This window comes from Sorex fumeus, unplaced genomic scaffold (genome assembly GCF_029834395.1).
Source record: "Sorex fumeus unplaced genomic scaffold, SorFum_2.1 ptg000130l, whole genome shotgun sequence".
In the NCBI taxonomy this organism is placed as follows: Eukaryota; Metazoa; Chordata; class Mammalia; order Eulipotyphla; family Soricidae; genus Sorex; species Sorex fumeus.
Genome location: NW_026606187.1, coordinates 4,761,317 through 4,776,325, shown reverse-complemented (window position 1 = coordinate 4,776,325; position 15,009 = coordinate 4,761,317). Strand labels below are relative to the sequence as shown.

General features: G+C 40.0%; 1 protein-coding gene across 1 annotated transcript in view; it reads right to left on the bottom strand.

Annotated features, from left to right (window-relative positions):
- The window catches only part of LOC130045925 (phospholipid-transporting ATPase ABCA3-like), a 105,407-nt gene that overhangs the window by 63,100 nt on the left and 27,298 nt on the right, over positions 1-15,009 (bottom strand). Inside the window, 2 exon segments of the mRNA XM_056138807.1 lie at positions 4,434-4,571; positions 11,373-11,554. Of these exon segments, the coding sequence (XP_055994782.1) occupies positions 4,434-4,571; positions 11,373-11,554 (320 nt within the window).

Genomic DNA, 15,009 nt, shown 5'->3' with positions numbered 1-15,009 from the left:
GCTGAATCTCACAAAGACAATATTTATGAGAAACAGTCTCGTTCCTGATGTTCCATTCATTCTCAATGGGACGAACATCTCTGAATGCAACACTTATGTGTACCTAGGCCGAGTAGTCAACATGACAAATGACCTGGCATCTGAGTTGCGCAGGAGGAAGAGAGCAGCTTGGAATGCCTTCAAGAGTGTCGAAGAAATAGCTAAGAAGATGAAGAACCTCTGGCTCTGGGCACATCTCTTTGATTCCACTGTTCTTTCTTCATTAACATACGCCTCAGAGACCTGGGCCCTACGCAAATAGGATGAGAATACTAATCCGGTCTCCCAAAGAGGAAATGAAAGAGCTATGGTTGGAGTATCATGCTTCACTCAAACGAGAGAAAGAATCTGGAGTTCTGACCTCCGTCAATAGTCAAGAATCTGGGACACTGTCTCATTTGCCAAGGCGTCAAAAATCATATGGGCTAGAGACGTAATGAGATTTGGAGACGACCACTGGACTAGAGCTGTTACCGACTGGATTCCACAAGACGTCAAATGATCGCGTGGCCACCCACCTATGAGATGGTCAGACTTCTTCATCAAGATCCCGAATGATCAGTTTGAGGCTGTTTGTATTCCTAGAATGAGCAGACGCCATTGGGCTACACTAGCACGTAACGGGGATGAATGGAGACATTACTGGCGCCCGCTCGAGCAAATCAATGAGTAAAGGATGTCAAGTGATCAAGTGATCTAGTTCACTGTTTGACTATATAGATGCAACTTTATTTTTGTTTGCTTCTTATGGATGGAAATGTTGGTTATCACATTAAGTGATATAATCCCTAAGAAGAAAGACAAATACAGAATGATCCTATTCATTTGTGGTATATAATGAAATAAGGGAAGGAATGGACAATTATCCATGAAAAAAAACTTTGGGCTCTGATTATAGGATTTCCCACTGGGCATATGAGTGCTGATCATCACATGTTATGAGCAAAATACAAATAAAAATAACAAAAAAAAAACCAGTGAGAATAGTCTATGGGGGGAAAACAATTGGAAACAATCAGGGTTTGTGGGTATGTGATTAAAAAAAAGTACCCTTATGCATTGTTTTCGGAAAAGTTATTTGATTCAACTTGTACAGAAAACAGTATGGATATGTCTCAACAGAGAAATATGTCCCAGTGATTCTACTTGGTATTTTTTCCAAGAACACAAGAAAATTAAATCCAAAAGATATATGCATGTCTATGTTGATTACTGGAAGATCCCCCCCATCTTCCAGTAGGAAGGCGGCACACCCACCAGCTGTCGCCAGCACCAGTTTGGTCCCATCAATGGCCAAGATGCAGAGACTTAAAACCCAGCTCCTGGAAGCTTATTATCTTATTATCTCGTTTTTCTTTTGGAGAACCTGGCAGGCTACCAAAAGTATCCTGTCCGCACGGCAGAGTCTGGCAAACTTCCCGTGTCATACTCAATATGCCAAATACCAGTAACAATGATGGGTCTCACTCTCCTAATCCTGAAAGAGCATTGAAATGGCTCTTTTAAAATCTCAGGGCTAGGAAGAAGGAGACGTTACTGGTGCCTGCTTGAGGCAATCGACGAACAACAGGATGATCGTGATTGTGATGTTCATTACATTGCTATGTACAATAGTCAGGCTATGGAAACAGCCCAAAAGTCCAATGACAGGTCAATGAATAAAGAAGTTGTGGTATATGATCCCTACAGCTGAAAGGACAATCTCTGGAGATGGATGGGCTGGATACAATTGGCCACTGTCCCCACACTCCACTACTACAGTCATGCTAAGGGCTTAACTCCACCACTTCACGAATATTCTCTGCACATCTCTGTGAATAATTTCAGGTATGCGGTGTCCAGGCTGAGAACTGTGGTGTTATTTGAGTTGGAGTGGGTAACTTCCCTGAAAGCCCTCATACTTCCAGAAGCCCCAGAAGCCACACCCATTTCCCGTAGCCAGTGGCATGCTGAGTCACTGGCCCAGATCATAGATCCTGAAGTCTCTGGACTGGCAGCCACATATACAGCTGTGCAACATCTCCTAATTCCTCGGTATTGAAATTCCAGTAGGGGCATACCAGATTAGATGGGAAAGTAATGTAGAATCTCAACAAACAAAAGCAATAACACAGATGGCTCAAATAGTAACAAACAGCTTAATAAAGTGTTAGGCAAGGACTTAACTCTGTAATCAGATATAACAATTTTCACAAAAACTGATGTTTTATACTATTGATTTAACTATGGAATTTTGTTATTTAATCAATTTTAATTTTTTTCTATTTATGAAAGATTTTTGCCTAAGTTGGTTGAGCTGAGACATTCTAGTACTTAAATGTATAGTTTCTACCAGCATGTTTTCTTCCCTGCCTGAAGCTAGGTGCCTTTGTAAACTTTTGTAAACTCTTTTGTTAAAGTCTGATCTCAGCTATGTGAAGGCTACTTTGATGACCAGGAAATGGGTTAGTTTATCATCACCAGCTCATGTAAACTCAAATACGTTTTAGCACAGCGGTAGGGCGTTCGCCTTACAAGCGGCCAACATGGCTGACCCGAGTTCGATTCCTCCACCCCTCTTGGAGAGCCCGGCAAGCTACCGAGAGTATCTGTCCCGCTCGGCAGAGCCTGGCAAGCTCCCTGTGACGTATTCGATATGCCAGACACAGTAACAACAAAGTCTCCAATGGAGACGTTACTGGGCCCGCTCGAGCAAATCGATGAACAACGGGAGGACTGTGACTGTGACTGTGACTAAAAAATTAAACGTTGTGGCTTTTTTCTACATTAAAATTTTTTTTAAAAAGTAGTTGTGGTATGTTGTAGTTCTTTCTGGGACAGCTCCCTGACCACCTGGACTGAAGGGCTTGTGGGAAGGCCCCAAGGCCCAGCCTACATGAGAAACTGGCATTTCTTGATGACTTCATGACCTTGCAACTGCTGGCAGATGGGACTTGAGTCAGGGGCAGTCACAGAAACCCTGCGACACCTCATGATATTCTATCCTATTTAGCCCATGTAACCATAGAGTTCACCTTTCTCTTCCTGTCTCGTGCTCCTCACAAAGTGCATTCTTTTTTGCTCCTATATAATCACTGTTCCCCCCAAATAAACGCTGTCATGTGGCCATCAGTCTGTGGCCTGCACGGATGGCATCTCCCAGCTCATCTTTGAACTATTAGCCTTTGACTGGAAGGTTAGTTTCCCTGTTCCCAGATTTCATAGCTGCACTGATAGCTAAAGTGTTATATATACCCAATGAAATATTACACAGCTATAAGATAAAATCCTGCAGTTTGCTACAACTTGGGATGGAACTGGAAGCAGTCATATTAAAGGCAACAAGTTGGAGAAAAATGTTAAATAGTGGATGATCTCAGTTATCTGTGGCATATAGAGAATCAAAATGATACTAGCAAACAGTATCAAATGATGACAAACCCTTGGGAGATGGCAAGCTGATTACCAATCAAAGGGGGATGTAAATCATGGACTAGAAAGTGTATAAAGACAGTAGTGAAAGGGTTTGGGCACTTTGGAGATGGTAAAGATGTGCAGTTATTTACATAATCACCATAAAATCTAACTATTAAAAAGTTAACTACTGTCATGATCTTACGTAAACTCAGTAACTATTAAAAACAAACTCATAAATCATATTACTCCAGTTTTTGATCCAATCAGTGGTTTTTCATTGAAATAACTTAGTTTTAATTCTTACCTTGATATTTTGCCTCCAAATATTCCTTGAACACATTTCAGGGCCAGAAATAAATAATTTACTGTTTCCTTACCCTGGGTATTCTATTCTTTCCTTTGCTATCTCAGGTATCTTTAGAGAGGTTTTTCTTTATCTTCCCTTATTGTTAACTTCCCCATAGAAACCCAAATATTAAATATATTATCAGAAAATTTGTCACTGTCACTGTCCTCTCGTTGTTCATCGATTTGCTCGAGCAGGCCCAGTAACGTCTTCATTGTAAGACTTGTTGTTACTGTCTCTGGCATATTGAATACATCACAGGTAGCTTGCCAGGCTTTGTTGTATGGGTGAGATATTCTGGGTAGCTTGCTGGGCTCTCCAAGAGGGGTGGAGAAATCAAACCTGGGTCAGCCGGGTTGGCTACGTTCAAGGCAAATGCTCTACCCACTGGGCTATCACTCTAGCCCTAAAATTTTATTAGCCACAAATTTTTACGAAATTTAAAAATCACTTCTTTCAAACCCATCAGAGGAAATTGAAAGAACAATGAACAATAGATGGAGCAAATATGACATTTGTGAGTGTATATTATAGTTTAATATTTGAGTCTTTATTAAGCACCTTTTTGTTTGAATGCCCAGTTACAAACAATTCCAATGGACAGTATATGGCTTCCGGTACTTTTAGGAAGAAGAGATACTTGAAACAATACCTTGTGCAAATGTTTCATCTGGATACCTAGCCTCAGATGAGTAGGTTCATCTTCAAAATACTTTCTTTCAGTTTCCATAGAATAGTGCTTTTCTTGTGTGCTCATTCTAACATTTCTTTTTTTAAACCAATATGAGTACTAAAAGATAAGAGAAAAAAATAAGAGGAAAAAACCCACTAAACATTAATGAAATGAGCAACAGGAAATGAAGTTTTCTTATATAAATAGGTTTATAATAAGTGATAGAATCACTGATCAGAAGCTCCCTGTATTATATATGTTGATATGTATGTATATATGTATATATTTTGAATAAAGCATAAATATGATTGTATTTTAGCATGTCTTAATTAGAAAATCAGTGAATTAACCATAGATGGCCAGCAGCAAGAATGCAAGACCATATGGCTGAAAGATTTCTTTTTTTTATGTAGGAGTACTGCTATTTATTCAGCCACTGATTAGGCTAATTGAATTGTGCATGAACTCCTTAATTTTTTCCCATTTTTTATAATTTTATTTATTGAATCACCATGAGAGCAGTTACAAAGCTTTCAGATTTAAGTTTCGGTCATACAATGAAACACCCGCACCTTCACAAGTGCCCACTATCCACCACCAAAATCCCCAGTATGACCCCATCCACACCCTCCCCCTACCTGTGGGGCAGATGATTTCCAAATTACTCTCTCTATACTTTAATTACACTCAACATTTCGACAACACACCCACCATTATTATTTGGGATTTTACCCTAACACTCGGATCTGCTAAAAAGGCAACTGTAGACAATTTGTTTTCTATTACTGGTTATGAATAACATATGATGCCGCGTGGCTGCAGTAGAGACCGTGCGGTTTTGAAATTCCAAAATTTCTTACCAAAACCTGCAAGGTTCCGAGATTTGTTCCTGAGTCTCTGGGATCATGGCCATTAAGCAGCTTGATCAGGAGCCAGAGAGGCCGCCCGTGGAGGGTGACTCGCAGTCTCATTGGGATGGGGAGGAAAGGGCCGCCTCCACCCCCATCCCATGAGGCCCCGCATGTCTCATCGCTGCGAGCCCAAACCTGACTGTCCAATGGCCTCTGGCGGATGGCGGCCATTGAGCCGCCAAGGGTAAGCAGGCGGAGAGACAGCACCCTTCCCCCCTGGGGTGGCCTGGTGACAGCAACCTACTGCGTGGTCCGGATGCATTTCTGCCAAAACCCGCTGGGTTCCAAGATTTGTTCCTGAGTCTCTGGGATCATGGCCGTTAAGCAGCTTGATCAGGAGCCAGAGAGGCCATTCATGGGCAGCGACTCGGGGTCTCACTGGGATGGGGAGGAAAGTGAAAGATTTCTTAAGGAAAAAAGGCTCTCCTGAACAAGAGGAAAGCCTGAGCAAACTTTGGGATAATCTTCAACTGTTATACTAATGCAGGGAAAAAACCCAGTAATTTTATTTATTATTTAAAAATTTTTAAATTATTATTATTATTTTTGCTTTCTGGGTCACACTGGAGTTGCACAGGGGTTATTCCTGGCTCATGCACTCAAGAATTACTCCTGGTGGTGCTCAGGAGGCCATATGAGATGCTGGGAATCGAACCCGGGTCAGCTGCGTGCAAGGCAAACACCCTACCCACTATGCTATAGCTCCAGCCCCACAAGAAATTTTAAATACAAGGAAAAAAACAAATGGTATGAGTCACTCTGTGTTAAGTCAGAATATGTAACTTTCACATTATATGACATTCTAAAGGCCAAGCATAAAAACAGGTATTAGGTGGGTTTTGGATATGATTAAATATAACAATATAGTAGTTATGGAAAGAAGAAATGAAAACGGTAATTCATACTTTTAGGGATGTATATGAGGTGCCAGAGAGATACTACATACAGCAGTTAAAGCATTTGCCTTGCATGAGGTTAACCTGGGTTCAATCCTCACAGCACGCCAAATAGTCCCCCAAGCACTGCTGAGAGTGATCCCTAAACAGAGCCAGGAGTATATCCTGAGCAACACTGGGTATGGCCCAATCCCACTCCACCCTCCAAATGTGTACAAGATTCAAGTCTATACAGAGAGATGGAAATTCATATTTCTTTATTTGGTATTAAATTTCTTTGAAAATACAATATTTAACATAATGTTTTTTCCACCCCTTAGTCTCAATTTCTAATTCTGCTAGGTGACAAGTGAGTAATATACCGTATTTTGAGAATATTCCTAGAGGCAATGTATACATCTATATCTATATCCCTATATAAACACATATATGATGATGTGAATTGACCATTAAAGAAACAAATACTTATACGTGTACACAGAAACACATGCACACAATTCACCCACCTTAATGAATGAATGAGGCTGCTCCTGGCTCATTGCTTTGAAGTTTGCTCCTGACAATGCTTTGGGGACCAAATACTGGAAATTGAACCAAGGCCTCCTAAATGCAAAGCTATTACTCCAGCCCTTTGAGCTCTCTCTCTCTCTCTCTCTCTCTCTCTCTCTCTCTCTCTCTCCATACCTGCTTCCCTCTTTCTCTCTCTCCCCCTTCCTCCCCTTCTCTCCCTAATTATTGGGATTTTTTAAAAAAGATATTGGACTGGAAGTTGTCTCTTTTTTTGTAGTTTTTTGTTTGGGGGGCTCGGCTCTTCACACGCTACCTGTCTGAATGCAAGGTTCCGTCCCAATAGAAAACCAGCAGGACTGTACTACTGTACAAGGGAGACATCCACGACATTGGCAACTATCACCTGATCTGCCTATTGTCTGTTATATACAAGTTGTTCACTTGAGTCATCCTGAATAGGATTGGCAGAACACTAGATGAAGGACAACCATGCGAGCAAGCCAGGTTCCGCAAAGGATTCAGCACCATCGACCATATCCACACGATAACCAAGCTCATTGAGGTTTCTTGGGAGTTCAAGATGCTGCTCTGTCTAACGTTCATTGATTTAAAGAAGGCCTTTGATTCTGTTGAGATGGAAGTGGTCATTGAAGCCCAAGGCAATCAGGGCATTCAATCTTAATACATCAGGATCCTCCGTGAGCTGTATTACGGATTCACTACCAGGATCTCACCATTCTACAAAGAAGTAATCATCGATGACAAGTGAGGGGTTCGGCAGGGTGATACCATTTCATCAAAACTCTTCAGTGCCACCCTCGAGAACATCATGCGACGACTGGAATGGGAAGGAATGGGAGTGAAGATAGATGGTTGGCAACTACACCACCTCCGCTTTGCTGATGACATTGTTTTAATGACACCAAACATTAGCCAAGAGGCACAAATGCTGGCCGACTTCCACCGTGAGTGTGGAAAGGTCAGACTACAGCTGACTCTCAAGAAGACAATGTTTATGAGAAACAGCCTCTTCCCTGACGCTCCATTCGCTCTCAATGGAATGACCATCTCCAAATGCAACATTATGTGTATCAAGGCCGAGAAGTCAACATGACAAATGACCTGGCACCTGAGCTGTGCAGGAGGAAGACAGTGGCTTGGAACGCCTTCAAGAGCGTTGAAGAAATAGCTAAGCGGACGAAGAATCTCCGGCTCCGGGCACATCTCTTTGATTCCACTGTTCTTCCGCATTAACATACGCCTCAGAGACCTGGGCCCTGCGCAAACAGGATGAGAATGCTATTTGGGTCTCCCAAAGAGGAATTGAAAGAGCTATGCTTGGAGTATCATGTTTCACTCAAATGAGAGAAAGAATCCGGAGTTTCGACCTCTGTCGATGATCAAGAATCAGGGATGCTGTCTCGTTTGCCAAGGTGTCAAAAATCAGATGGGCTGGTCACGTAATGAGATTTAGAGATGACTGCTGGACTAGAGCCGTTACCGACTGGATTCCACGGGATGTCAAAAGACCATGTGGCCTCCCACCTACCAGATGGTCAGACTTCTTCATCAAGATCATGAATGATCGGTTTGAGGCTCTTGGTGTTCCTAGAACAAACAGACACTAGCACGCGACAGGGACAAATGGAGAACGTTACTGATGCCCGCTCGAGCAAATCGACTATTAACGGGAAGTCAAGTGATCAAGTGATTTGTTTGGGGAACTATACATAACACTGAGGCTTACTTCTGGCTGTGAATTCAGGGAACTCTTGACGGGACTCGGTACAAGGCAAGAATCTTACTTACTGTACTGTCTCTCCAGTCCCGGAATTGTCAAATTTTGCACTGATTAAAGCTAATCAATTTTCTTTCAGATTCTCTTTTTTAGGGACCAGAGTGATAGTCCAACAGGGAGGGCGGTTGCCTTGCAACATGGCCCATCCGGGTTTGATCCCTGGCATCCCATGTGATTCCCTCAAGCAGAGTTAGGAAAATTTCTGAGTGCAGAGCAAGGAATAACCCCTGAACATCTCTGGGTGTGACCCAAAAGCAAAAAAAAAAAAAAAAGAAAGAAACTTTACTTTTGTAGAGGAACATTGTGAAATTCTTTAAATCTATCAACTAATGTTTATATTACTCAGCCACAACAATGCTGAGACCACTCTCCACACGCATGAAGGAACTGGGAGAGGAACACAGGCATGCGGGTCCCGGGGCTGAGATTTCCAAGCCTGCTTGGATCGGGACTGAGCATCCTCCATCCAGATCCTCCATTTTCCAGTAGGCAGGGGTCACACCCAACAACTGCCCCCGGCGCCAGGTAATCCCATTAATGGCCAAGACCCAGAAACTATAAAACCCAGCTCCTGGAAGCACGCGGCCACATTGTGGCCACGTGACATCTTTTATCTCGTTCTTATTTTGGACAACCTGTCAGGCTACTGAATGTAACCTGCCAACACGGCAGAGTCTAGCAAACTCCCCGTGGTGTACCCAATATGCCAAATACCAGTAACAATGATGGGTCTCATTATCCTAATCCTGAAAGAGCCTTGAACATGGCACTTTTTAAAATCTCAGGGCTAGGACGAAGGAGACATTACTGGTGTCTGCTTGAGGCAATCGACGAACAACAGAATGAATAGTATCACTGATTTTATAATGAGTGTGGAGTGATAGCACAGTGGGTAGAGCATTTGCCTTGCAGCTGATCTGGATTCGATTCCCGGCATCCCATTTGGTCCCCTGAGCACCACCAGGAGTGATCCCTGAGTACAGAGCCAGGAGTAAGTCCTGTGTAGCGCTGGTATGGCCCCCATAACCACAAAAAAGTAATGAATTTAATCACTAAAATATACCAACACTGAAGAAAAATAAAGTCCAGTATCAGATGACTTCACTGGTGAATTCTAACAAATAACAATCATTGTCCAAACCCTCCAAGAAATACAAGATGCAACGTTTTCTAACTCCTTTTGTGAAGTCAGCATTATACTCTTCCCCTAAGCTAGACAAAGACATCATAAGGAAACAAAGATCAATATTTTTATACATATAGATCATATAGATACAAATATCTTCAAGAAAGTACTGGCAAAAATAATACCCAGTAGTACCACTGTAGCACTGTCCTCCCATTGTTCATTTATTTGCTCAGGTGGGTACCAGTAATGTCTCTATTGTGAGACTTGTTGTTACTGTTTTTGGCATATCGAATATGTCACGGGTAGCTTGCCGAGCTCTCTGAGAAGGGCGGAGGAATCCAACCGGGGTTGGCCTGGGTCGGCCATGTGCAAGGCAAATGCCCTACCCGCTGTGCTATCGCTCTAGCCCTCACTATAAAATCAGTGATACAATCACTATCAGTGATACTATTTCATATCCAGTAGTATATGAAAATATTATCCCCTTTTGGGGGAGAAATTGTGAGGTCTCTCCCAGGAATGTGTGGGTACCATACTATATGCAAATAAATTGAAGCAATATATTATATTAATAGAATGAATAGAAAAAATATATAATCATTTTTTTCAGAAGGTTCCATCCAAGCTGTAGCAAAATGAAATATTTCATCTTTTATTATAGCTGAAAGTATTTTTTTAATATATCCAATCTTTCTGTATCCACTCATTTATTTCTTTCTCATCTGTTGTTGACTATTAGATTCTTTCCATATCTTGGCTGTTATAAATAGTTGCATATTAAACATAGGTGTGTATATATATACTTTTTGAATTAGTGTTTTGTGCTGTCCTACTTTTGTTTTTGAAGCTCTTTCATTTGAAGTAAATTGCTATAATCATTTATTCGCTTATTTATTTGGTTTTGGGATCACACCTGGCTGTGCTTAGGATTATTTATGGCTCTGAGATCATGGATCACTGCTGGTGGCTTGCAAGACCATATGTGATGCCAGGGATTGAATCCACCACAAGCAAAGCAAGTGCCTTACCTGATGTACTATCATCTTTCTGGCCCTGTTCTAACCATTTGAAGAAAAGAAACAGTGAAACAACTGACACATTAAATACCTAATTCTCCACTCACTAGGATCTGAGAAACCATCATTTTAAATTTAGGTGGGAACAATTCTTATAGTTTTTTTTTTTTTTGTCATCATGGTTTACATAGTTGGGCTTTTTTTTCTCTTTGGGTCACACCGGTGATGCACAGGGGTTATTCCTGGCTTTGCACTCAGGTATCATTCCTGGTGGTGCTCGGGGGACCATATGGGATGCTGGGAATCGAACCTGGGTCAGCTGCGTGCAACACAAACGCCCTCCCCGCTGTACTATCACTCCAACCACGGATTTCATACATGAACTATTATAGCACCACAGGCATCTGCTTCCCTCCACCACTGTCCCAGGGTCCCTCACCTTCCATCACCACTCGTCAATTTTAATGTATGGGGCTAATAATGTTTTAGCCACACATACTATCTGTACATATTTATATATTTAAAAGGTTCTAAGATATATCAAGGAATGACTAGCATTTTAGTAAATCATGTAGATGCAAATAATCCTGCTTTAAATTTGTTATAAATATGAACTGATTATGTCTTCTTTGCAATTACCAGCAGCATTAAGACTCACCATGAAAAAGGAGTACCATGGTTGGTGACTGCCGTAATTCTTTTTAAAGGTAGTGTCTATAAACCATGTAATTAGGCCATACAAGAAAGCGTCAAGTAAAAGCATTCCTATTAAATAGCCAAAGATGATGTTATCCTCAAGGCTGACTTGGGTCCAAAGGTTATTCCAGTTAACACCATATTCTGAAAGAAAAAAATGTTTTTACAGTCATGACAGCTATGTGATTAGAAGAACAAAGGAAAAAGGTTGGTATGCTTAATTTTTATCATTGTGAATTATCTACAAATTGATACTCTTAGTATTTAGATCAAGCAAAAAATTATGGGTTATGTAACTGAATTGGTAGTGTCCCTCTTCTCTTCAAAATATACAAAGAAGCAGCAATAACTGAGACAATGTGAATAAAAGTATAAAAGCAGATCTGTTAGATCCTATTCCTTTGATTTCCCCTCATGCTAAATTCTCACGAAATACTCACCAGGTATATTCAATGACAATAGAGGAAAATGGAAAATTATTCAATGGCAACAAAGATGGATGCTGACTGTCAAACCAAAGATCAAAACGATTTGCTTATAAAACTGATGAAAAAGAGGAAATTAAATTCTCCATAAAAGAGTATTCTGTTCTTTTATTTTCTTTATTACTGGACAGAGTGTAACTTAAGTATCAAGGCTTGCAATGTGAAGAGGTAACAAGATGATGGTGGCCCAAGAAAGTCATCTTTCCCTTAACTTCAACTCATTCTTCTCTCTCTCTCTCTCTCCCTCTCCTCCCCTTTCTCTCCTTCCTTTTTCCCTTCCTTCCTTCTGTTTCTTATGTGATAAACTCAGTGATAGAGTTTACTGCAGGATCTGTGCTAACTTCTGGACTCTGGTAGTCTCAGGGGGAACATAGGGGATCAAACATTGTTTGGGATCAAACTTTGGCTAGTCACATGCAAGGCAAGCATCCTACCTGCTGTACTATTTTTGTGGCCCTTCTTTTCTACTGAACAGCTGCATGAGAAAGTCATAAGGCAAAAGCCGGAGAGAAAAATTAATGGAATTTTAAAAATAAAGGCCATTTTCAAAAGGCAATGAACAGAATTAGAAAAAAAGAAGGTAGAATGCCTACTAAAACTTGAGAAATTCTCCCTCCCCAAAGACAATATGAGTTCCTGAAAGAGAAAATAATACGGAGAATAATAAAGATGAATAACATGATATAAATAACCCAATTAGAAAACAAAAAAGATACAGTCTATTAGAGATAAAGACTATAAAAATACCATATGCGGAGGGCTGAAGGAAATAGTGCAAATGACTCAAGTATATGTGTAGCATGTGCAAGACCTTGATGCGGCTCTGAGGTCTACTAGCCCTAATAGGTATGACTCTGGCGACCTCCTGAGCACTGCAAGGGGTAGCATCACAGACTATCACTCCCTAAAACCCTGATATTGATAAATCCTAGTGAATCTGTTAATATATTTTATAAAGAATATGAAGTAAAGAGCCATATATATATTTTTGTTTGACCATTCACTGGGGGTACATTTTAATTCAGAGATGAGAAAATATTCTCAGTCCTCATCACTAATCAAACGTATAATGAAATGCATACAAAAATCACCAAGATTTTTTATAATAAAGTGATTTTAAAATTCAAGTGCAATATAAGATGACAAGACTATCTAAAGAACAAAAAGGTACTATGGCAAGATTAAGAACCATTGAGACTTTTTATAAAGTTATTATGAATAAAGTTATTGTGGTAGAAATATAAAAATAGACTACAAAACGACCAACAGAATTGAAAAGATAGCCAGATACAGGTCTATGCATATTTGGAAATAATGTAAAATAAAAGTAGAATCAGAAACCAGTAGAGAACAAACTAGTGATTAAAATAGCTCACTATTCATATAGAAAAAATATTTATATGGAAAGGACATATCAGTAAATCATAAGTATCAATTATATACTTATATTAAAACAATATGTATAAATATTAGAAAATGGCACAGTATAGAATTTCTTGATTAAAGTACAAACTAAATAAAAACACTAACAATTTCATTATATTGAATTAAAAAATTTGGAACAAAATTAAAATATTTGGAACTTAAATATAGGAAAAATGAGTTAGACTAAGACTATTTATTTATATTACCACAACACTTAGAGGATCCAAATTCTTCTATGTAATGGTAAGGAATTAGTCTCCCTTGGCAATTAAAATATTTAGAAGTCACTGTTTCTGACTTAGCAGAAAAAAGAAAAGGTGAAATAATTTGATAGATATAAAAACCTGAAACATTCCTCAACTTAGTGGAACTAAATCTATAAGACTATTTCTTTTCCATTTAAAGCACTATAGCACTGTCCTCCCATTGTTCATCGATTTACTTGAGCGACACCAGTAACGTCTCACAACAAATTGTGAGACTTGTTGTTACTGTTTTTGGCATATCCAATACATCACAGGTAGCTTGCCAGGCTTTGCCGTGTGGGCGAGATACTGTCAGTAGCTTGCCAGGCTCTCTGAGAGGGGCGGAGGAATCGAACCCAGGTCGGCCACGTGCAAGACAAATGCCTTACCCGCTGCGTTATCACTCCATCCCTTTAAAAATTTTTAAAATTTAGACTGCTGTTTTGTATCTGGTTTTGTATCTGACATTATGTGTCCCGGAAAACCAGTAGCAATATAAGCATCATTTAGGAAAGAATTCTTTGGAAAGAAAACTCGAGGTTAAAAAAGAAAAGAATAATATAAGATACTCAGCATAAATATCTTGATATTCTAGGTTTTCATTTCAGGGAAACCCTCGCAAGACATCAGGTAAGGATCATCTACACTGTATCTGGTATTGACAGTGAGGAACTCAATGGGTGGCAGAAGTATTACTGGCTCCTCATCTCTTCACATTTACAGCAGGCGTAACTTTTCAAGTGTTTGTGAAGAACAAAGAATTTTCTAAACAGAAGGTAGGTGGCAAAGAAGAGTTCAATAAGGACTGGGTAAATAGTCAAAACAAAGCTTGTAAGAGATGACGTCATTATTTTGTGCTACATGGGCTGTGTGTAAATGCTCACACTTCGATTTGTGTGGCACTACACAGAAACTCAGTTAAGTACTCTGAAGGAAAAAGATGACCCCTAGATTTGGGGTCCTTATTTCCTCCCACCATAAGAAATCTCTGGTAATTAATTTCTATCCTTATCCATAGAATCTTGGAGAATATAAGGAGAAAGACAAACCAATTTAGAAGAACCTGCATAAATCCTTGGATTACATTTATTTCCTCACTGTGGTCGTGCAGAGTTTGGAGGAAAAATTAGTTAGAGGAAACAAAAGTGCTCTATTTGCTCTTCTAGGGGAGGGTGTTTGGGCCACCTGGTGGTGTTGGGCTTATTTGTCTGGCTCTGTCCTCAGGCATTGCTCCCAGTAGTGCTCAAGGGACCATACACTGCCTGATTGAAACCAGGCCTCCAGTAGCATAGCCTGTGTTCTAGCCCTTTGAAATCTCTTTCTGGTCCTGTATTTGTCTTAAAATTAAAAATTATACTATACTATGCTTTGATATAAGAAAATAGTATGTTATTTATATATTAAATATATATTTCTATGTAAATATATATTTATAAATATAGTT